Here is a 23,155-nt window from a genome sequence, read left to right as displayed (position 1 = left end):
TGCAGTGTGCAACACAACAGCAAGACTGAAAAGAAGGAATTCCTCCTCTCCCCAGTCTGTACTTACATCACAAACAAGCACCCCAAAACACACAATATTTGACTGGAAAGTCATAATACTCTTAGGACCCTCAGTTATTTGTAGATTTGCTGTACTTTCATGAAAACACTACAGAGAAGAAAATAATAATTATTAGAAATCCATTTTGTGCACTGTAATAGTATATTATTTTTACTGAACAGAGAACAAGATGTAAAGCAGAAACACAGCCATAAGGGAGGGAAGAAAAGATCCCATCCTGCTGTGGGGAGGTGGTAACAAAGTGTCTATTACAATGAATGGAGACAAGCCAGGCAGGCACACTTGCCTACCTCGGGTGCCATCCAAAAGGGCGTTCCCACTGAGGTGTTTCTACGCAGCCGTGTGCTGGTGAGCTGGGCTGAAACACCTGCAACAAAACAGATCAAAGAAACTTGGCTTCATTGTCATTTAAACTCAAAAATTCTTCCATTGTCACATGAATATCCCAGATTTCTTTCTGCTGTTTTCACAAGTATAAATGGGAACTATTAAAATGACAACTTGACTTTAAAACTTCTGTTTCAGAAATGTACTGTCCGAACATCACAGGCCAGAAATTTGTTCACAAGCATACTTGGCAGAGGCTCCTGTTCAACAAAACAGTTATGCACTTCTTAAATCTTTCTCTAATGAGAAAAGCTCAGAAGCTCAAGCTCACACCGCAGCTTGTACTTAGGGAATTAAGCACACACTTAAAACATCAGCTTCAGAGCTTTGCTGACTGGGGCTGGACTACTGAAGCACAACTGAAAAAAACCCAAAAGAATGAACTAGAGTGCAATCAAACAATGTTAACAAAACAGAATGAACTTTGACAGCAAATCTTCTGTGCTCTGGACAACACATAATTGAATGAGTTCAGTTCAGTAGGATTCCAATGAGGTGACACAAAGCCAATATTGACATAGAAATATATTTTGCTTCAACATTTTTTAAAAACAAAAGCCGCAGTGGTTTGCTTTTTTGGCATTTTTCCAGAGACAAAAATTAGCTGAAGCACGTGTAATACCCATTGACTGCTGCAAATAAATTTAAAAAAATAGATTCATAAGTTAAATTGTTTGACTTCCTATTCCAACATTCAATGTTATATTTGTTTTTAATTTTTCAGTGTAATTGGAAGTCATCAGTGATTTCCTGAGTACTGCTGGGAAACAGCTAATGGCTAATACAACAAGCCTCTGTTCATTTCACTGTGAGCTCTCTTCAGCCAGTTTAATTCATAGCTGCTACCTAGGGATATTCTAAAACAGTGCAGAATACCAAAGAGCTGAGAGAGGGAGAGCATGAGCAGAAATGAATGATAAGCTGCAGACATTTTGGGTCAATTTACTGTGACCATCATTTATTCAAATATACTATGCTGTTGACAGTAATTGAGGGAAGAAATGTGTGTTACATTGAAAAAAAAAGCTGTAAAGTCATGCAGTAAAGGAAAGAAAAGCCTCAATTAAAGATATCTGGATATCTGTGTAAGCCTCACTGTGACCTAGTATCCATATGTACAGCCTTGAATATGAAGCAGCTTTTTTAAAATCAAGATTCTGTCTCATTCTCTGGACTGAATGGATAGCATTCACGGAATAGGTCATAGTTTAATTTTTTTTTTAACCCCACTGATTTGAATTCTCATTTCTTATTTAATATATCCAATCCTATACTAAATTTAAAACTATTATTTTCTTTTGACATTATTTCCTTCCCCACTCACAAGCAACAAATCTACTTAACATTCCCACAAAACAGCAGAGGATTATTAGTTCCAGAGATTAACCTAAAAATATCCAAAGCATCCACCGTGTTTGGGTACTTAATCGGAGATCTTTCAGTTTTCAGGCACTCCACAAGCCTGAAGTAGAGCTGTAATAGATCTCAGCTGCAGTTCAAGAACACACAGTTCTGGAAAGCAGGACAAGATGTTTCAAACTGGCTATTGGGAAAAAGAGGAACTGAGTTTGATGCGACTCCCCAGCATCACAGAGAAACACAGGCAGAAGCAAGAATAATCTCCAATTTGATATCATCCAATTGTCTTAACTGCAAGCCCCTTCTCTTCCTGAATTCCCTGCAATTTCACTATTTATCTTCCAATTTCTGAAAAAAAAAGAGACAAAACAGTTCTACAAACAATATCACCTGTGACACAGCCCTAAATCATTCCCAGAGACCATTCTGTGGCGACAGCAGTGGACAAGACAGGAAAAATAGCAACTTCATAAAAGCTTGGTGCCTGGTACTTCTTTAGTCAAAAAGCCCATAGATATATGGGCATCTCTTGGCATCTCCTAACTGTTAAGCAGTAGGGAACACTCGAGATTTAAGTATAATCTTTTTCTGAGCCTGTCATATTTGTTGTGATTTTTCTAGTGCTACTGTGCTAACTTAAAAAGTAGGAGAAAAGCCCTGAAACCTAAATGTGGATTCAGAGAGACCCATGGGTCACCACAAAGATCAGGAGTCTCAGTTTCCTTGAATGTGGCACTTGGGGTTGCAGCACACTCTTCTGTCTTTAAGGCCTTTAATACATCTGATAAAAACATTTTGCTTTGGAGAGAAAAGCCAACCTTCCCATAATGGAGTAAAAACAAAGTTTAGACAGCCAAAATTCCCCCAAATGAGGAGCGATCTTCCTCTCTTTTATTAGGTCAGGGGCTCACTCCAAGTTTTGCTTCAGGTCATATGTTTCTCCTAACACTATTTTAATTGCTGCCTTTACAATTGAAAATAATGAATTTTTGTCCCTAGAAGATACTAAGGAATCTCATAAGTGCTAGCTTGCTTTAGCATATTCAATATATATGTGTTAAAATTACAATACCATGACATCACCAGTATACAATTTTCTTTCCACTGCATAAATTTCATATTTTAGGATTTTTAATATTTTAGACTTTTTTTGACATATCATTCTACTGTACCCTCATTTTGTGGACTTTTTTTTACCTTTGTGCACTGTTAAACAAACATATTATTCACACACTATTTTCAATGGTGATTACCTTATGCATTATATTATTTCATTAATAAATCATATTACTAATAATCTGCTTCTGTTACCTTTAATAAAATTGTCCATTCTCTTGCATACATATCTGAGGGACTAAAGCATTTTTTTCTTTATAAGTACGTGTTCAAAGGAATAAAAATCGAACTGACTTTAAATCTATTGCCAAGTCCCTTTCTATCACCACTCCTTCCTTTCTCCCTCTTGTTTCTTACGATGTATCCAGACTGGCAATGCTCAAATCTAAGAGCAATAATCACAAATTAAATGGATGTTGGGTTTTGGGCCCAAGGGACTATTTTACCTTCTGCTCAGAGGGGAAAAAATATGCTTAAGGCTATCAAAAGCCATTTCAGAAGAATGTTTCCTTTTCATATGCAAAAGAGAATATCTAAATTTAAATTAGGAGGACAACTGCCCTGAAACTAACATTTCTTCTGAAATGCAAAAGAGCCTTGTAAATAAAATGCTAGCTTCAGAACTTTTAAAAATTATTAAATTATGTTTAAGCTTTTAAAAATTAAAACTCTATTACTGATTTTTAGTTAGTATTTTTTATTCGTGCTGTAATCGGGTTCCTTTTACACTTTTCCTTCTTAAAATAATTCTGAGTATGCTTTTGAAAAAGTCTCGCTGTGACATTCAGCCTTCCCAGGGGAAAGTAAAACCTTTGGCTAAACCGCACGTATCAAGAAAACAAAGGGGAAGTGGTCATTACCAAAGTCAACGAGCTTGACTCCACCTTCTGTTGTCAGCAGAATGTTGTTCCCTTTCACATCACGGTGAATGATCCGGTTATTGTGTAAATGCTGAAGGCCCTATATACCAGCAGTAACAAAAATAAGTTTATTCCCTTATTTGACAACAATTGCCCTGCTATCAGGGAATGTAATGAAGAAAATCCGCACATACTCTACAGAAACAGCTGTCCAGCGGATTACACACCTTTATACAACGCCTGCTGTTGTAACCGCCCATGTAATATTGCACACATTACCATACTTTACAAACGGAAAATGTATGTATGCACTACGTGCATTGCACCCTCTGCTGTCATTACAAGCCCAGTGAACATCCTTACCAAGAGAGCACCGTACAAGATGTAAGAGATTATCGCTTCATCCAACCTTCGGCCACTCTTCAGCAGGCCTTTGACAAGCTCTGTGACAGAACCTCCGTTGCACAGCTGGAAGAGGGGGAGTTGTGAGGAGGGAAAAAGAGCAAGACAAGTCCTCAGTTTCTCAATCTACTTGTTTAGGCTGTAAACACCTACCATGCAAAACCGTGCTACAACACAAATCTGGGAACAACAGAACTCATTTTATTCGCAATGTTAATATAAATATACAGCAGCCTGAGTGAGGGGAGGGAAGAGAAAACTGAAAACTATCACATGCAATTTATAAAATACAACAAAAAAGATAAAAATAATATGAACAGGACTGTGTTTCAGTGTTAAAAGAGGATTCGTGAATCCAGTTTACATTATTTGAGTATTTTCACAACAATACACACGTTGTCTTTTTGAAAAAATCCTTTTGTGCAAAGGACAGACAGAAAAGATTGATGCTCTTGATAACTTGGAAGCAACAAATTAGTCATTTTAAACTTTCCATCAATGCTCCTGATGGCAGGCAATATAAAATAGACAGAAGCCATATCTCTAGACTCAGATTTGATACCAGGCGCTGTCAACAACAGAGAAACATTCTAATCCAGAAAAGCAGCTTCTTGCAAGCATTTTCTGGGCTGGTAATCAAAAGAGGTGGAGAAAAAGTAAAATTAGAATCTTTGTAAATATGTTCTCATCCACACCTTAAGTTTACTGTCCATACCATTCTAAACAGGTATTGATATCATACATTCTCCTCTCTCTTTCCTTTTATTACCTTGATATTCACAATTGTTTGACCAAAAAAGAAAGAAAGATAGGAGAATTGGCTGCCTTTCTTTCACTGAATTTTCTCCTCTATGCAGGTTTTTGTGGCCAGCACCCTTACCAACACTTCTGCCAGAGAATCATATGAATTTCAACACAAGTTCATTTAACATTATCAGTTTAGAATACCATAGCATAAATCAGAATAGTATGAAGCGATACAAACTCTCAAGATTTGCATCTTTCCAACAGCTTTTATGAAAAACTATATCAGTTCAACCACTAATTTCTGTTATATGCCAATACTTTCCTTAACCTCTTACTAACTTCACCTTGCATCAAAAAATTTTCACTAGACTAGAAATTTTGAGTTCATGGAAAGGACGCTGAAGTAAAATTTCATCACTTAAAACATTGATAAGTTCGGAAGGAATTTGACTTTATTTTTTAATTTGTTAGTAGGGAATGTTTTCCTTATCTTTCACAAATTCATGGGAGCATTCAGGTCGATATCAACCATCAACTGTATATACATGAAACTGGTTTTCTTCCCATTGTCTTGCTGACAAGCCATTAAGCTAAAGTTTTCTTTGTATTGCTTTCATTGCATTAAACGTTCTGTTTACGCAAACGATACTAAATTTATCTCTAGCCCGCAAATAAAATATATAAAAGTATGCCCTAACTCAAAAAGAAACAAAGCAAAACCCCAAGCTGGTTGTTATTGAAAAATAATACAGGCTGACAGCTGTTTGGTAGGATATGATAAATGACTGCCTGACTCAAAAATATATCCCATAAACACTGCTGCAGCTGTCTGTGACACTATTCATGAAACTCAGCAAAGACCTTGAACAAAATGAATTTGAAAACTCCTTTACCACTTTATACCTAATTATAATACTTTAAAAGGTGGAGAAATGCACACTTACATGAAAAAATAGAGAAGTTTGCTCTATGGTTGTCCTAGACTTGCATCATCATAAAAATACATAAGGTATCCACTTTTGCCACCTTTCCTCATCACAAGCATTTATCAAAGTAAGGTCCTGCTTGTAGTGAGTAAACAAGGCAAAACTGCCCAGAGGAAAAAAAAATCCACCTTTTAATTACAAATTTTGGAAGTCACACATCAAATGAATGTATTTCATCAAAGACTCAGGGATCAAAGTCCGAATACTTTGTATATTCCTTTTTACTGAAAATGTGTCATTAATTTATAATATCACAAGTCACCGCTATGCATGCATATATCTGCTCTAAGTTCTAAGGCAAGGAATAGCTTGGGTTGTCCAGTAAATTTTCACATATAAAGAAAACACATTTTTTATAAAGTCAAATTTCTTCCAAACTTTGGATTATGTGCACCAAAACCCACCTGAAATGCAAATACTTAATTGATAAAGTTAATACAAACATACAACTTGTTCAAATTCTACATTCAGTTTTATTTCAGAATATATGATGATTTTGCTCTATAAAATTCCATGGATCTTCAGAGACAAGACTCTTTTATTAAAAAAGAAAACACAGAGGGATCCAAGCCCAAACTCAACATAAAGCCAGCATGCACAAAAAAAAACCCAACACCAAATCAAGAATACTAAGGTTACTTTTCAATAGTTACCGAAATTTAAGAGGAAACACATTCAAAAGTTTTCCTTCAAGCTACATACTGCTCCAGTACATAGAAGTTAGATATTCTGTTAGGATTCCACAATTTGTAGTGGAAATAAAGATTCCCTATTCTGATTCTAGTCCTCATTCAAAAACGGGGAGTGGAATTTTTAAAACAATCAGTAATTAAAAAGTGAATTCTAGCTTTTACCAGTCTAGTTATGAAAGAAAGAAATGCTTGAATGGTTTGTTACTGCTCATTAGAGCAGTAACTGCCGGTGCAGAGTTCTGCATCAATTAAGCCGAGAAAGAAACCCTCATTTTACAACCACCTTTGGCAGTCACTTCACTGGAAACAAGACCACCAAAATACATTTGACACTGTGAGAATACTGACTGCCACTGAACAAGAGTTAATAGAAGGCCTTTCTGTTGCTAGGTTTCCAATAACAACCAGACCCTAGTTTAAAATTACCATAAAACAGACTCTCCCATTATACGTTCTCTGTTCACTTTTGCAGAAGGCAGCTTATTTGTTAACTACTCCCCATGTCAACTACTTCATCATCCTTTGCATTCCCCTCAAATGCCTGAGTTCCCCAAAAGTTTAAACTTTAGATAAATGTCTTATCTAATGTAACAAGGGAAAAAGAAAAGATCTGCTTATGTTGGAGGCAGAATGTAGCAATTCAAACAGATATTAAATGCAAGACCATTCCCTGTTAAACAAATTTTGAAGTTTGGATGTGATTTTCAACAGTAAGCCTACGACACATCAACTATCAGAAAAACATGAAAGCCTGTGACTCTTTAGCAATAACAAACAAAAATCCAACCACATTTGCTAACGTAAGATGTAATATTGTCAAAATATTTTTACCTCAAGTACTAGCCAGAGCTGTCCTCCCACATATTGATCTGCTTTGTAAAACATCCCATAAAATCTAACAACATTAGGATGATTGGGCAGAAACTGCAAAATATTATATTCAGCTTCAATTTCTTCATCTACATCCTAAATAAAAAACAAACAAACAAACATACAGAACATATAAAGACAATGACTCCAAATAAAGCAAGAACAAATTCTCATGGATAAAAAGAACTTTTTCTTAGTTTGTACTTTTAAATAGTTTAATGGAGCTGAAACTACACTATACTGGACATTTAATGCATATAGAATTGCGCCACTTGTGCTCTTCTTACATACAAAAAAGTGAAGCCTGTGCAAATCAAGCAGCTGCTCTTCAAGAATTCTTCCAGTACATCATACACTTAACAAGAAAATCAAAGATTTTATTCAACTCTGCTCAGTTGTCTAGAGTAAGAATTTCACAGATTTTTAACCTGTTTTTAAATCATGCATGGTTTTAACACGTGAGCTAAATGTAAATACATGAGCCTTTGATTTTTTCCTTTTTCTATGGTCATCAGACCAGATTAAACAGAGAGCAATTTCACTAAGCCTCAAAAGGGCCATCAATAAAAACAAATACTTTATTATGATGAAAGAAAAACCAGAAACAATGAAAGAGAGACAAAACAACCACCCATGAAATAAGAAAAGGTTACAAGGTAATTGTTAATGAAAGAATTCTGTGACAATTACAAAATAGTGTTTACACCAGCACACAGGCCACAACTCAGAACAGTGCTTAAGTGCTGAAACTTTCCTCATTTGTGCACAGACTGGACTATTAGAAAATTTAAGCCTGTGCCTTCCTCAGATCTATACAAGAAAAAAACATGATAAATTTCAGTAGTGGTTGAGGACAGAAACATAGCATTTCTAGTAAATACTTTAGCCCAGCTATCATGGTCAATCTCCAGCTTGATCCAAGCCGAACAGCTGCCAGTTAAAATTTCCTCTGAAAACTAGGGCCCTTGGTTCTCATGGAAACCTAGGCATTTAATACCCACTAAAACCAGAGCTGGCACAGAACTACCTCCGAGGATCTGGGAAGTGCACTCTCTTTTTATCTTAACTACTGCCTCACACTATTATCTGCTCATAAAAGGTAACTCTAAAATATCCTAAAGTTTGCGGTGTTTCTATGATGGGAAAAGTAATTCTTTTAGGGAGTACACAGAACAAAACGAGAAAGATAAGGTTAACAGCATCTTGTATTTTCCCTGCTACACTGGGCCCTATGAGGAAGGCCTCTGTGCCTTCTCATAATTTGCATGCTCCAAGCAAAGATAACTAAATTTGTAGCAGAAGAATTACACAGACCTAAAATAGAAACTAGGCAAATGCTGTCCTCAAATAAGATGATGAAATTCTAAGTTGTCGTTCAGTTGCTGGCACTAAACTCTTTCTGTAAAATTGTTCCCTTCTGGATATCTTACATATTTGATTTACATTTCAATTCTAAAAATTCTTTTAAATTAACATTGAAGTTACAGTTTAACATTTTTTACTTACACTGACAGGATCCAGAATCTTTACTGCTGCCAAGCTTCCATCTTTCTTATTAGCAACCTTATAGACTTTACCATAAGTGCCTTTCCCAATAGTCTCTATAATTTCCCAGGTATCTGAGGGATCAGCTAATGATTCTAGTCCAATCATACTGGAATTATATTGAAACAGTCCATACAATGGCTTCCTGGAAAATAAAGCAGACAATACATACAGTGGGAAGCCCTAAGTAATTCAGTACTAGAAAAGGCATCTTATGATGAAGAAATCAAATATTGTCCTAATTTAAGAAGAAATACAGATAGAATCACAAATGAAAAGCAGACAGAAATGTAAGATCACTCAGTGGAAAGAAAACACTGGAAACCACTCCTCTTTCTTTACTTTAGTGTATTATTTGCTTCAAACATTGCCCCATATGCAGCACCATTCTAAACACATTTTAACAAGTTCTGACAAAACCTACCCCTCCCTCTACTGCACACTCTCTAAATTGACATTTTACACAACTGAATTAACACAGCTCATGAAATGAGGTCCTATTTCTGGTTTTAAAAAACTATGTCAGGGTTTTTCTATAAATTTGTGTAATGCTCCCTGGAGATGGCCAGACAGGCATTCAGTAGGTAAAGCCTCATTATATCCGATATGTATACATCTAACAAAACTTAAGACTGGGCTGGCTGATGTCATAAAATACAAGCCAACCTGAAAATGGGAAACAGGTATGCCACTGGGGTGATGTATCACTGTTGAGATGTTTCTCAACAATTGCACTCATCTCTCTGTCAGAGTATGTTATGGTCTGTCACACTGGCTCAACACCTGCAGAAGATCTTCCGGTCAGTGGACTTGTTTCCCCAGACACTCCTGAGTGGATCTGGCAGCAAATGGAACACTGCAGCCTATGCAAAGGGCTCCTTCCCACTCTGGAATTACATACATGGTTAGTTTTGGTGATTAGGGAAATGACAATACCTTTTTAAGATTTCATCTAAAGTAGTGAGAAGATATATCTTGTCCCTGAACCGGAATTATAGAAAGGAAATATTAAATTTAAGATGGTATTAACTTAACCTTCCTATATTAATCATTATTAGGGGAGCTCACTGATTGATGGTTTCTCTGCGAAAGAAAATTCTTTGCCCATTTGGTGCCTGTCAGTAGGTATATTAGCTACCTGTATGCTCAACCACGAGATGAAAAGTCCAAGTGTGTCCAATCATAAGAGCGTGATTGTGACAAAGGCAACTGAAGATAACACCATGACTGACGGCAAAAGTTCCCAATTTTTGGAGACAGATCAACAAGCACCTCAAACTTACACTTAAACTTTAAGGTTTGAGTCATTTCTTTCTAAGCACACCTGATACCTGCAGATGTCCCTGAAATAATTTTAAAAACTTGTTTCTTACATCTTCCCCATTTCTAGCATCAATGAAAACCACAGAAAACCTCTATTTCCCTCCTTGGTAAATCTGTGTTTCCACCAAAGCTTGTGCCAAATAATGTATGAAATTGCTTTGGTCTCTTCACCAAAAGAAGGCCAAAAAAAAAGAAGGGGGAAAAAAAAAAAAAAAAAGCTAGAGTCAATATTATTTATCTGCTATAATAATGTAAGTTATTAGGACATTTCCTCAATATTTGATCCAATACAGCATGCTGCAAATACAGAACAGTATTCTGAACACCTAAGCTTAGTACATCAACAGAGAAGCAGGTGAGGTGAGAGACTTTTTAGAAATCAGTGAACAGACTGTACTACATGCACTGAAGCAGCAGCTACAGATATGGAGCTCCTGATAAGCCAACCTCAAGAGCAAGGTTTTCTTGCAGGGTGGGTCTGGTGGTGAATACAAACACGGGAACAGTTGCACCTCACAAAAAAACCCCAACACAACAATGTATTGAACACATGGCTTTAATGCTTTAGGTGAAATGCTAAAGACATTCATGTGCAGAGAAACAGAAGGGAATAGCCTGGAAATAGCTTTGATACAACCTTACAAGGAAAACAAAGACAGACTGATATTTAGTTCTGTGCTCCTATAACTACCCTATTACACAGATTTGCCAGAAAATGATGCACGGCACTCTTTGTACCAACATGATATTATGTGTTCCTCTAAGCAATTCTTGTGTAATAAATACTTTTTTCCTTAAAAAATCAAAATAACATAATGCCATTGCCTGCTCTTATTCTGAAAATTATAACCCTTAAAATATCTCCAAATTTAAAAACATATTAACATTTCTTTGTACCGGAAGACAATGTTGGCAAAATAAAATCTAATGTAATTTTTTTTACAGATGGAGTCATGATGGAGGACTAAAGAAAAAATTTAGTGAGCATTTTTGTGCATTGTAATAACATGGTAGCATTTACAGATGGCATAGTTATGCATTACACAGAAACAGGGATGGGAAATATGTACCACAAACCTCTTCTGTTTAAACCAAAATAAGCTCTTCTTAAACTCAAGTAATACCTATCTTAATAAGGTTCTACACTTGTAATCAGTAAAAGTGCCTTTTACATCCATGACATCATTGCATTCCTACAATAGCAGTCATTATTTTACAGTACAAAAAACACAAAAGAACAGTATCTGCTATTATCTTCAATAATGTAAAATCTGGATTTAAAAAACCTGAAACCACCACAAAATATAAATATTACGGGGAACAGCTGAAATTGTAAAGTAAGTTCGTGCTTTTTCTATTTCCTGATTTGTTAAGCTTCAGAAAATAAAACATCCTTGTTTTAACAAAAGCTGCCACTCACTTTTTATTTATACAGTGAAAAGTTATTTATATGGTAAAAAGTTATGTATGAATACAACCACTTCTGCAACAACCACACATTCAGATCCTAACACTGAAATACTGCAGTTGAAATTTATTTAGAAAGAAACTTCTCCTTATACTCCCCACACATCAGGGCTCACATATCCCTGGGCTTTGAAACAGCTGTAAAAAACTTAGCACTACCCTCCCCAGAAGAAGCCTCAACATATTAGAGACCTACCAATGACAAGTATTTCTGCCCTCAGTTGCAGAAAACTTTTCAGTGGCTAAATTTGTTCCTTGTAGGCAAGGAAAACAGCCCACACCAGATGCTGAAAAATTACACTCTGGCAATTAACTCTACTGGATAGGGAACATATTACACAAAGCTATTTGGGACTGCACATGTTTATGCAATTTGAGGCATGACTCCATGCCACCAACAAGCCCCTGGCACCCCACCCTGTTTTGCATACTTGGGAAAAGACAGAATGAAAGCACAAGGACAACCTGACGGAGCCTATTCGAGCTGCTCTGAGGGTGGAATAGGGACAAATAGCATGATTTTTTCTTTTAAGCAGAGATAACTTAAATCTTGAAAAAGTTGACCAACCCAGACAATAAGATACAACAAATATTTATTTATAGGCTTCAGCCACTGACACTGTTTCTTTCTTTTATCAATGAAAAGAGATATTCAATTCCCTCATAACACCTGACCTCTTCTATTTTGTAAACCTTTATCATCAGAACAGATTAAATCAGACCAGGCATGACAAACTTAAATGGCAGTCAGATAAATGTGAAACATTTTTCTACTTTAAAGAAAATATTTCTCTCTAAGATCAACATTAGAATCAATGACTGCATATTATCATCCCTTAATGGTATTGCCATGAAAACAGACTACACGCATTATGTATATCATATAAGATATAATCTAAGAAGTATAGGTTACAGACAGTACATAAATCAATTTTCCATCTGTGAACCACAGCCTTTTGACTGTATTCCATGGTTCTAAATAGCCTCAGAAAAGCCAACTGGAAAGCTACGTGGTGTCCCAGAAGCTCTACTACAATATTTGCCTAGGTTGCGAAAACAAAACAAAAAAATCCAAACTCTATATAGAACAGCAGATTTTGTTAATGAAAAAATTACATCTGGATTAAAATCAGCAACTTTTTCTCACAAATTTATTATCACAGCTCTCTTCCTCAAAAATTCTAGGAAGAAAAGGGACTCATAAACCAGAGAAATAACTTTACAATTATTGTTCTATTTTCTCTTGCCTTGCTCAACTCCTACAGAACAGTGATTCCCTTCTGCATTCCAAAATGTACCCTCTTCTAATTTACAGCAGGATGCATCATCCTTAGAGATTTCAGAATTAGTAAGAGTCTCAGTTCAGCCTGGTGCTTTCTAATAATCATGCTACACAGTACTAGAGAGTTTTGAGTTCTCTTATAGCTGGTAGGGACGTGATAGCAATACCAGCCAATACCAGTGAAAGTAGCCAAAATACTGCTTCCATACAAATAATTCATGGACAGAGTTCCAAATGTTCCATTTGTCTTAGCCCTCTTGTCCCTCTTGTGGAAAAGCAGGCTTATACACTTGTGGCATTTTCAAACACTGTGGAAGAGTAAGAATGACATATTCAAAAGTAAGGTATTTCACTGTTTGTAGAGAACTCAATATTGGTCCCATACTAAATTTTAACTCCTTGGTAGAAGAATCCAGAAGGCAAAGTTGACATTATCAGCTATGGCCTCAGCTACCTATGACAGACCCTATTCTGCTGGCTAGTAGCGGTCACACACAGACAGATACCTCAGAAGCAATTGTTAGAGGAATTAATGAACCAACAAAAGGCACAAGAAAACCAATAGTCTGAACAGTATCCTCTGCTACTCTCCTTCTGCTATTTCTCACTGGCTAGGTTAAAACAAAGAAAATGTCCATATCTTGAAATGAAGCATCCCAAAAAAACCTCTATCAAGACAGCATCCTACAACTGTTCTCAGTTGGACTCAGAAAGAGAGGCTACAGAATGTGCTGTGGATAGGTTTTTTTGGATAAAAGTGATGGAAGCAGATGAAGGAGAAAGATAAAAGCATGTTCAAAAGCTATTACTGATGCTATAAAACATATAAACAATAAAAGAACCATATTTTAGCTGATCACATATTTTCTCTAGGCAAACATAAGGGACAAAACAAGACAACCAGAATAGAATTGCTGTTATTTATAGACAAAAGGTAGATCCGAGAACACTCCAGCTAAATTCTGTTCACAGAACAAGTCTCGCTTGAATATACAAGCCATGAAATCAGCTCTGGGTGTTCAAAATTGGAAATAGAGAGAACATAAGTGGAAACATTTCTCCCTTTCCACATATTCTAACTTAAACTTTTAAAAGTTTTTATTATTTGTGCTTACATACACTCTTTTCTCCATAAAGTTCTTTAAATTCAGGAGTATCTTTTTTTTTTTTTTTTTTGGATGGATGGCTGGATTAGATATTCTATGCTTTTAGACTTGCAGTATTAACCACAGGGCCAGAGCTGGGTGATAACCAGTGGCAATGGACTGTGTCTGGACACCAGCTCTGATGAAAGCATTGTGATTATTTGCTCCCTTGTCTTGTCTATGCTTCCAGTTCATCACAGTATGAATCATGACCACATTCCTAGTATCAACCATAATAACCTGACCAAAACCAGCCACTCATCATCATGGCGCAGAAATCTAAATGTCACCTAGTTCTCTAGAAATAAAGAGAACAAAGAATACTCTAGTCAAATGGTAAAAATTTCACACCAGCACTCCTAAATCAGTTCTGACCTGAAGGTACTTTTAAGATCATAACCTTAATTCAAATTCCTGGACCAAATATTTGAATCTAAACCAGAAAACTCTCCATTAATATCCTGGAAAATGTATGGTAGGAAAGATGCTCAGCTCTGACCATCTCCCCTGCAATGTTCTAATTGGGTGTGCATTTTCAGTGTTTTCAGCAGGACTGTGTCAGATCAGGAGGAACTCCCGAATCCATTGCTGGGTCACAAAGTTATTTTACTCCAGAACTATTTAGCACCTCATCTTGTGATGCCCAAGAGCCACAACACTCTTGATGAACTTCCATCTTTCATGGGGTCCAAGTAATGTTGCACCTTGGATCCTTCATAACTGCATCTCCCATAAAAATCAGATTTTTTTCTGCTTCCCAGAAATTAATCCTGAAGTTGCTTCCCTTCTTATTACAGACCCATGGCTCCAAGTCATCTCCTTGTGAATGTAACAATCATGCCAGTTTGCTTCACTTCAAGCCATTTTCTAGATGAATGGTACTTGCCAGCAGTGTAGTAATGGGTCTGAAAGATCTGCTTCACATGCACAGAATGGGGTCATACACTTTAAGATAAATTAAATGCTCCCTCAACCTACTGCAGAATCAAGAACAGAACAAGCAAGCACCAGGATTTTCCAGAGTAGGAAGGTCTTAAAGGGGAGGGTAAAGTCTAGTCACTCCATCTTTCTTCCTGTGAATATTCCTTAATACTTCAGAAAGTTTCTTGGTGCTTTGATTCTTCCAATTTTCACCCATGTCAATGGTATTATATTAACAATCAAATCTCTTTCTGTTAGAATTATCCAATCCCGCTGATTTGCATAGGATTTTATAGATAGATTATGCTTTATTCTGTTCTCCATAGCTGAATTTCTTTAACTGAATACGCACAACAGTTGAAATCTAACTAGAATGAAAATATTTGTAAAAGGTAATTCACAAAACTAAGAAAGCTGAAAAGCATCTTGTTTCATAAAGTTAAACTAATGAATTTGATCAATCTGCATATTTTATCCAAGATACCATCATAATAATTTTGTTCTTTCTTTTCTCTGGTATCTCCAAAAGAAAGTATCGGCTGTAGCTGGCACTGTTAGCACATGGGTAAAACAACCAAATCAGAATCTATGAAGAGCAAAATTCAACCTATACCACTGCTCAGAGGGGACCTATTCCTTTAGCCTGACAAAGATTTTTATGAAAGCTGTAGAAACTTTTTTATTTCAGGGATTTCTATTTCTCAGTCAAATCTGGATACAATCTTCTGTGAGAAAGGACTTTCTCACAAAACCTCAAGACTGTTTTACTCAGGTTCAACATAAATATCATAACACCAGTTTTGACACTGAAATTTAAGCAAAAAAATGGTCAAAGCATATGCAGACTGCATAATTCACAGAGATTACTAGCGTAGCAACTTGCACTTCTTGCCAGTATGCAAAAAATATATTTTTCTTTTATTTTCACCAAATTAGCAAAATGTATTATCAATGGAAAATGACACTTCCAAGGCTTTCTGGTAGGCACGGTACATTTAAGAAACTGGGATTAACACAGAAAATTGTATTCAGTGATGAAAGACCAAATGCTTTGCTGAGGATCAAGTTATTGCAAAACATAATTTCTTGCACATGATAAACCAAGTATTTTTGAGAGTCATCTTTTCCAGTGAGGTAAAGAGTATCTAGCTACTAAAACAGAAATCAACAAAAACTTCTATTGAAATTTTGAGTACCACTGAAAATAAAACCCCTGATCATTTGCACAGAGATGCAATACATTTCATTTCTTTGACTGCTAATGAATCAGTTCCATATCTTCAACTCCAAGGACCAAATACTGTAAAATCACGTACCTAGTCAGCTAGTATGATTATTAAATTAATTGAACATTATTAAGCAGAAATTATTTTCCGAGAGCAGATCCAAATATCTGAAGGCCTGTTAAGAAGAACAACTCAAACATTCAGTTCTGATCAGGGACATTTCTATTGCAGAAATGCTATTTATATTAGCTAATGAAATAGAATTCCAACAAACAAAAGACACTAAAGCAGTTACAAATTACTAACAAGTGGCACATAAGTTCCACCTCAGGCTGTGAACTCAGTGCTAAAATAAAGCTGATAATCCCATGAGCCCATTCAGTTATAAACTGTAGGTGGCAAATCAGGTGACTACCAGGTGCACTCCCCACGAGTGAAAAATCAATACCTGAGAAGGTTTTCTCTGCCTCCTTCGGTAGCAATTTAACAGGGGAAACAAAAATGCACATGTTAGTGCTAAAATGGAAGGATGAAGTCTGCAACAGAATGACGACCCACAGACCAAAATCAGGCTCTCCACTGCAGTCTTAATCAGAAAGTTTGATCAGCTTTGTGTATGGACAGGGAAGAAATCTAAGACAGATGCAGGATAAACTTTGGAAGAAAATAACTGCAACCTTACATTAGTGACCTATTTTCTGAAACCAGCTTATCTTATATTGGATTTCTGTCCTGCTAAGTGTCTCAGAATTCTTCAGCACCAAGATAGCTTCCTCTCAGGGAGAGCTTGTTTCAGCCAGTCCTGCACAGAACTGTGCGCTGCAAGTACTGGTTCTCACACCCAGTATTTGACAACACTAGTGTGTGTAGTGTCTGCTAGCTTAAAATGTGGTCATGGAGTTACAAATAAATTGGTTCAATCCTAGCAGCTTCACTTCATTAATGCTAAAGATCATTGTGACACTAATTGATACTGAGCTTGATCTATTTATCAAGTCGTTTACAAGCAGGAGCTGAAGAATTAAAGCCACTTTGTCATTCACAGAGAGTGACCAATAACTACTTAATATTTTGAAGGGATCTTCCTATTGTTTCACAATATACCTTAATCATATAATGCAATCAATCATAATTCATTACCATAATTCTCCAGTATTTATTTCACAGCAGCTTTATTCTAATGCAGATTTTTAATAAGAAGAGATACTCTCTTTTATCCATAAGAAAAATAATAAACTATTAATCATGATACGAAGAATCTCCCTTCACACTGACATTGACTTCTTGCTTAAGATGAAGCATTTTCATCACTGAGCTAGTTGTTATGCATTACCAGCATGTGTGCAGTAGCCTAGCGTGACACCAATTTGCATAATTTCTCTCCTCTAACAGGCTTCAAAAATAATAATAGGCATACAAGATAGAATCCAGTATTTTAAACTTACTTCAGCAGCTATTTTCAAGGAGCAGTTATCAAAACTGCCTCTAAAGAATTAAGTTTAATAAATTATAAATTTATTCTTTGGGTTATGCTTTCTGGGCCTATAGCCACGTAAGTTGAATTCTATAATAAAGACCAAGGCAAAACCACCAATAAATTGGCTGGATGTCTTCCCAGACAAGAGGCAAGACTGGGATACTGAGCAAGTTCACAGATGATACAAAACTGGGAAGAGCGGCTGACTTCCCTCCAAGGCAGGGAAGCCCTGCAGAGAGATGTCAACTAATTAGAGGGCTGGGCAACACCAGCCATATGAAGTTCAGCAATTGAAAATGCCAGGTTCTGGACCTGGGTTTGGACAATCCTGGATGTATGGACAGACTGGGGAATGAGGTGCTGGAGAGCAGTGCCACAGAGAGGGACCTGGGGGTTCTCACTGGTGAGCTGAATGTGAGTCTGCAGTGGCCTGTCCTGGGGGGCATCAGGCACTGCATGGCCAGCTGGGCAAGGGAGGGATTGTCCTGCTCTGCTCTGCTGTGGCCTCACCTTCCATCCTGTGTGTGGTTTTGGCCACCACAATGTAAGGTATTAAAATATAGAGAGTGTCCAAAGAAGCACAAGGAAGATGGTGAAGGCCTTGAAGGGGAGCTGTATGAGGAGCAGCTGAGGTCACTTGGCCTGTTCAGCTTGGAGAAGAAGAGACTGAGGGAAGACTTCATCACATGTCTACAACTTCCTTTTGAGAGGAAGAGGAGGGGAGGCTCTGATCTCTTCTCTCTGGTGACCAGCGACAGGACCCAAGGGAATGGCCTGAAGTTGTGTCAGGGGACGTTTAAGCTGGACATCAGGAAAAGGTCCTTCACCTAAAGGGGGGTCAGGCTCACCACAGAAGTGGTCACAGCACCAAACTTGACAGAGTTCAAGAAGCATTTGGACAATGCTCTGGGGCACATGGTGTAATTCTTGAAGATGGTGCTCTGAAGGGACAGGAGCTGAACTCAATGATCCTCGTGGATCCCTTCCAACTCAGTATAATCTGTGATTCTGTGGCTGTCTAAAGTTGGCTGGACAATGCCAGTATCCACTGCTGCTCACAACGAGCTTGAAAATCAGTTAGGATTTTGGGGGTACAGATACAAAAGAACAGATAGTGATAAACACAGAAGCAGCTCAGAGCTCTCACACCTGTGTATGTTACTAAACAATGCCTTAATCTACAGGGAGTAACAAAACCAACCTTTTTTTTTTTTTTTTTTTCCCTTATCTGAATTCAAAAGAGATCTTACCACTTGTTAATATTGATATAAAGCAAGAAGAATAATGTTTTAACAAACTGATATAACTACTGGTGGACCTTTTCTTATCTTCTTGGGTTACGCATTTCTACATTGGGAACAGCAAACAATATTGCTGTAATATTCCAATGCTCTCAGATATTAATCCAGTACAATGTCTGGCCTTATAAATTTGTAGAGCAATTCAGACCTTGGTCCACTTTCCTACACTTTCTGATATATGGGCATCAGTAAGAAAGATCTGATTTATCTTTATCACACAAGTATACACAATTGACATTTAGGCCTCACGTCCACTAATACAAAAACGCATCACCAAAATACTCAGCTATCCCATTAAGTGAAAAGATACAAGCACCCCAGGAGAAACAAGAGACGCCAATACCGACAAAAGCAAAAATTCTCAGAGCTTGCTCCTGTCAGCTATTTCACACTGAGAAGCACTAATCAATTTCAATTCCTACTGATTCAGAGGATTTGAAGGAGATTAATGCCTCCAAGAGCTGTGATCTTGAAGAGAAACAATTTAATAACAACAACATAATTGCCCACGAACTTTCAGAATAGAATTTAAACACAGAATAAAGTACCAAACTGGCCTATCTCCCAAATTAACTCTTGGGCTGCTGCAGATGGTCTGGAAGAAACTTAAGAGAATGCCTGAAGTTAATTTACAAAGAGATAATATGACAGGTAAGAATGCTGTATCACACACTGGAATATAACCTGGAATAACCAGCCTTTAGCAGTTCATTTGCAGTTATTTAGTTTTCTTTTATACATACTGTTTATGTATAAAATGTTTATGTAACAGCCCTGTGTTCAATTCTGTAGCATTTCAGAACTCAAAAGAGAAAAACATTTTGTGATACCATTTGAGAAAACAGATAAAGAGAATAGCTAAAACAGTTGCATGTCACCACAAGCAGTACTGAACTGAGACATCAGTTAAAGTAGACTAAAAGTAGATTAGATTGCGCAGACAATATGAAACAGGATCTACTGTGTTACATTTTAAACAATATTTCACCTTTGGCCATTTTCTATCACTTCATATGACAGTGGGTGATTTTCCCTTTAGTAAGAATACCCTTTGCAAATAGCCTAACTTACTGTTTAAGCAGAGAGCGCCTGCTAAAAGAACAAGGTTTGAAGCGCCATAAAAGCATGATGAGCAAAACAGAAACTGACATGATCCAATTAAGAAGGATATCTTTATGTGGCGTGAGTGACGTGGTGTAATGAGGATGCTCCTCTTACAAGATAGCATTACAAATAGAGCCTTCATTTCAAATACAGTCCTAGGAGCTCAGAGAACTCAAGAGATACTCTTGACTAGAACTCACCGCCTGCACTGCAGAAATCATATTTTATATATGCTTCAGGTTCTGTTTACAAATTAAACAAACTAGTACCTTTCAATAGTAATACCTTGTATTGAAAGGGGACTCCTACACAAGCTACAACTCTCTACACATTACAGCAAGGTCCCACTGCAACAGCCCTCTCAGAAGTCTCATCAACTGTTGCCAGGTAAGAGTGCAGAAGCAGCCCCACGGTCTGCTGTAATTGTCCCTTGAAACTCAAAGCATTTTGGCTTCTCTTGTCAGAGACATGACTTTATAGGCTACCTCAGCCACAGAGGCATGCTGGCAGCTTGCTCTGCCATGCCTCGAAACCCTCTCTCAGCTCCACAGCAAGGCTATTTTTAAAGATAAGTGTGACATGAAATAAATATATGCACAGACTTAACAGGGTTTCTGAAAACCCCTTTATTCAGCACAAACAATAAAACCAATAGACATCTTGTTTTGACTTCAGTCTCAGCTTCCTGATATCTCAAATTCTTTCAGCTTCTCACTATAACCAGGAGGCCCCAGTCACTTATTTCAACCTTGCATCATTTACTCTGAAACACACTTGCTCTTCTTTTCTAAGTCCCTCCTCCTGATCTCGGCAGCATGCTGGCTTTTTGTGAAAAGAGAGGCTGACTTGACTTCAAAAAGGCTGATAAGAATCCCCTTCCTTTAGTCCTCTGGCCTGCCTTGCTAAGTCATTCCTCTTCAAACACACTATTGTGACCAAAACTTCCCACTGAAGTCCAACCTTCCACTTTAAGTTTGATAATTGATTTGTCACACTGAGTATTCAATCCTTTATTTAATGCCACTCAGTCAACAAAATTTAATTTTTCCTCTTTGCTATCCTCTTCTCCTCTAGCTTTTGGCAGGTGCAAAGTTTATTTCAACCAATCTACAGAAGCAGAAGCATAACAAATAAGGAAAATAAAACCACATTCAGAATGATGCTTGTAGTTTGATAGATTTACACAAAAACCTTCCCAATGTCAAACAGAAATTACATATTGTATATAGATTCTTTGAATTGTTCCAGCTGTCAATATACTTTTACTACACTCGTATTTCTGTAAATGACTTTCTCCCATCACTACTCTTCACATAATGGAAGGTTTGTTATCCATCTTAGAAAAACAATGGTTGCATCAACAAGATACTCACTGCAGAGTATTCCAGCAAAAACAATATACTGTCCTGCGTTTTTGGAAATTGCCATAGCTGATTTATATCCTTGTGGTATCAATTGTACAATGGTAATTGTCTATAATGCATTATTTATTTCCTGTAGTAATAGACATCTGAGATAGTCATAAATATTTATATGTCCAGGTAATTCACTAATGAAAACTGAAGTAATTCTAAAATGGGATGTTGTACCAGAAGCTTGGGGACCAGTATGCTCAATTTTTACATTTGTGAAGACAACCACTGTCAGCCTGACATTTCTAAGTCTGAAGAGATTTGTCTACTAGCAGTGCTGTTTCCCAAGGGAAAAGTTCTCGAGAAAGCCTCTTCTCAAAACAATCTTGGCAAAATAACTATCCTTTCTCAAAACAATCTTTCTCCAGGTGGTGTTTTGCTGTTTCTCTAGTTTCACCAATGGGATTAGAAAGGTGTCATTCCTATTCACTGATCATGTTAAGTCTGTATGGGAACACCTTATAAAAGGTAGTAAGAATTAGACAATAAAGCCTTCTATACTCTTTGCCTTCTGAAATATTTGGAGTCTTTCATCTTTCTTTCATGTCCAACAGCAACAAATCACTATGTGGGAAGCAAGAGTAGGTGGAAGAAACCTGCTCCTGAAAGCACGGCAGCAATGGGCCAAGATACCAAGAAAGAATATTTTTGTGTGTACCCCAGAAAAAAATTCTCACTTTTCTCTACCTCTGCTCTCCCAACTTGTAAAGCGTGTGGTAACATCCTCTAATCATACTCCTTTGCAATCCCTGGGCCTCTCACTAGCATTCCAGAGAGATTCCTCTTCAGCAATGGAAATATCTCTTCTTAGACAATGAGTTATTCGTTTGAACATTGACCTGTGCAGCTCCACTATCTCTACAGCATCTAAGAAATATTTTGGGTTGCTGGCTGTCTGAAAGTAGTTCAGTACCACCTATGGATTGCAAGTCTAAAAGGCACAAATTCCTTCAAATTAGTTGGCTGTACTGATATCACCTCGCACCTAAACCAGGTCAACATAAACAGCTAGAAAAATAATTTATTTACTGCATTCATAATAAGGCAATGCAGTTTACTAAGGTTTGTAAAGTCAAAAGGGAATAGAAAAAAAAAAAAAACAAAAACCAAAACACCACAAAAAACAAACAAAAAAACCCCCTCTGCATTTAGATGCAGATCCGCCCTGAAAGGTCCTATCTAATAAACTCACAGCTCTTTTTCAGCTCATATCCCCTTCATAATCCATCCCTATCTCTGGGGCAATTCACCTTTGTCTGCACCTCTAAAACACAAACTATGAGTCATTTATTTAAGAAAGCAGTAATCTGTCCATCAAATAATTGCTTTCCACCTTCCAGAGAAGTTGATTGCTTTAAGTCTCATGTGAAAAGTCTCACCTACCCCATAACACATTCGATTATTCACATTTGGCTCAACTTCTCACAATCTATTAGTCCATTGTGAAGCATA

The 23,155-nt window shown here is 37.0% G+C and overlaps 1 protein-coding gene across 3 annotated transcripts in view; it reads right to left on the bottom strand.

The window, feature by feature from the left end:
• MYO3B (myosin IIIB) overlaps positions 1-23,155 on the bottom strand; it is a 195,323-nt gene that overhangs the window by 161,101 nt on the left and 11,067 nt on the right. For all 3 annotated transcript variants that reach the window (XR_005701618.1, XM_040069363.1, XM_040069364.1), the window contains exons 4-8: positions 9,007-9,190; positions 7,462-7,596; positions 4,167-4,271; positions 3,804-3,903; positions 372-448 (exon numbers count right to left, since the gene is read on the bottom strand). Coding sequence is in view for 2 of the 3 variants with exons in the window: in XM_040069363.1 (XP_039925297.1) it covers positions 372-448; positions 3,804-3,903; positions 4,167-4,271; positions 7,462-7,596; positions 9,007-9,190 (601 nt within the window). In the remaining variant the exon portion in view is untranslated. The remainder of the gene's footprint in view (positions 1-371; positions 449-3,803; positions 3,904-4,166; positions 4,272-7,461; positions 7,597-9,006; positions 9,191-23,155) is intronic.

This window comes from Hirundo rustica, chromosome 7 (genome assembly GCF_015227805.2).
Source record: "Hirundo rustica isolate bHirRus1 chromosome 7, bHirRus1.pri.v3, whole genome shotgun sequence".
Classification (NCBI taxonomy): Eukaryota; Metazoa; Chordata; class Aves; order Passeriformes; family Hirundinidae; genus Hirundo; species Hirundo rustica.
The sequence above is the reverse complement of the archived record's forward strand: the minus strand, read 5'-3'. Positions and strand labels throughout refer to the sequence as shown.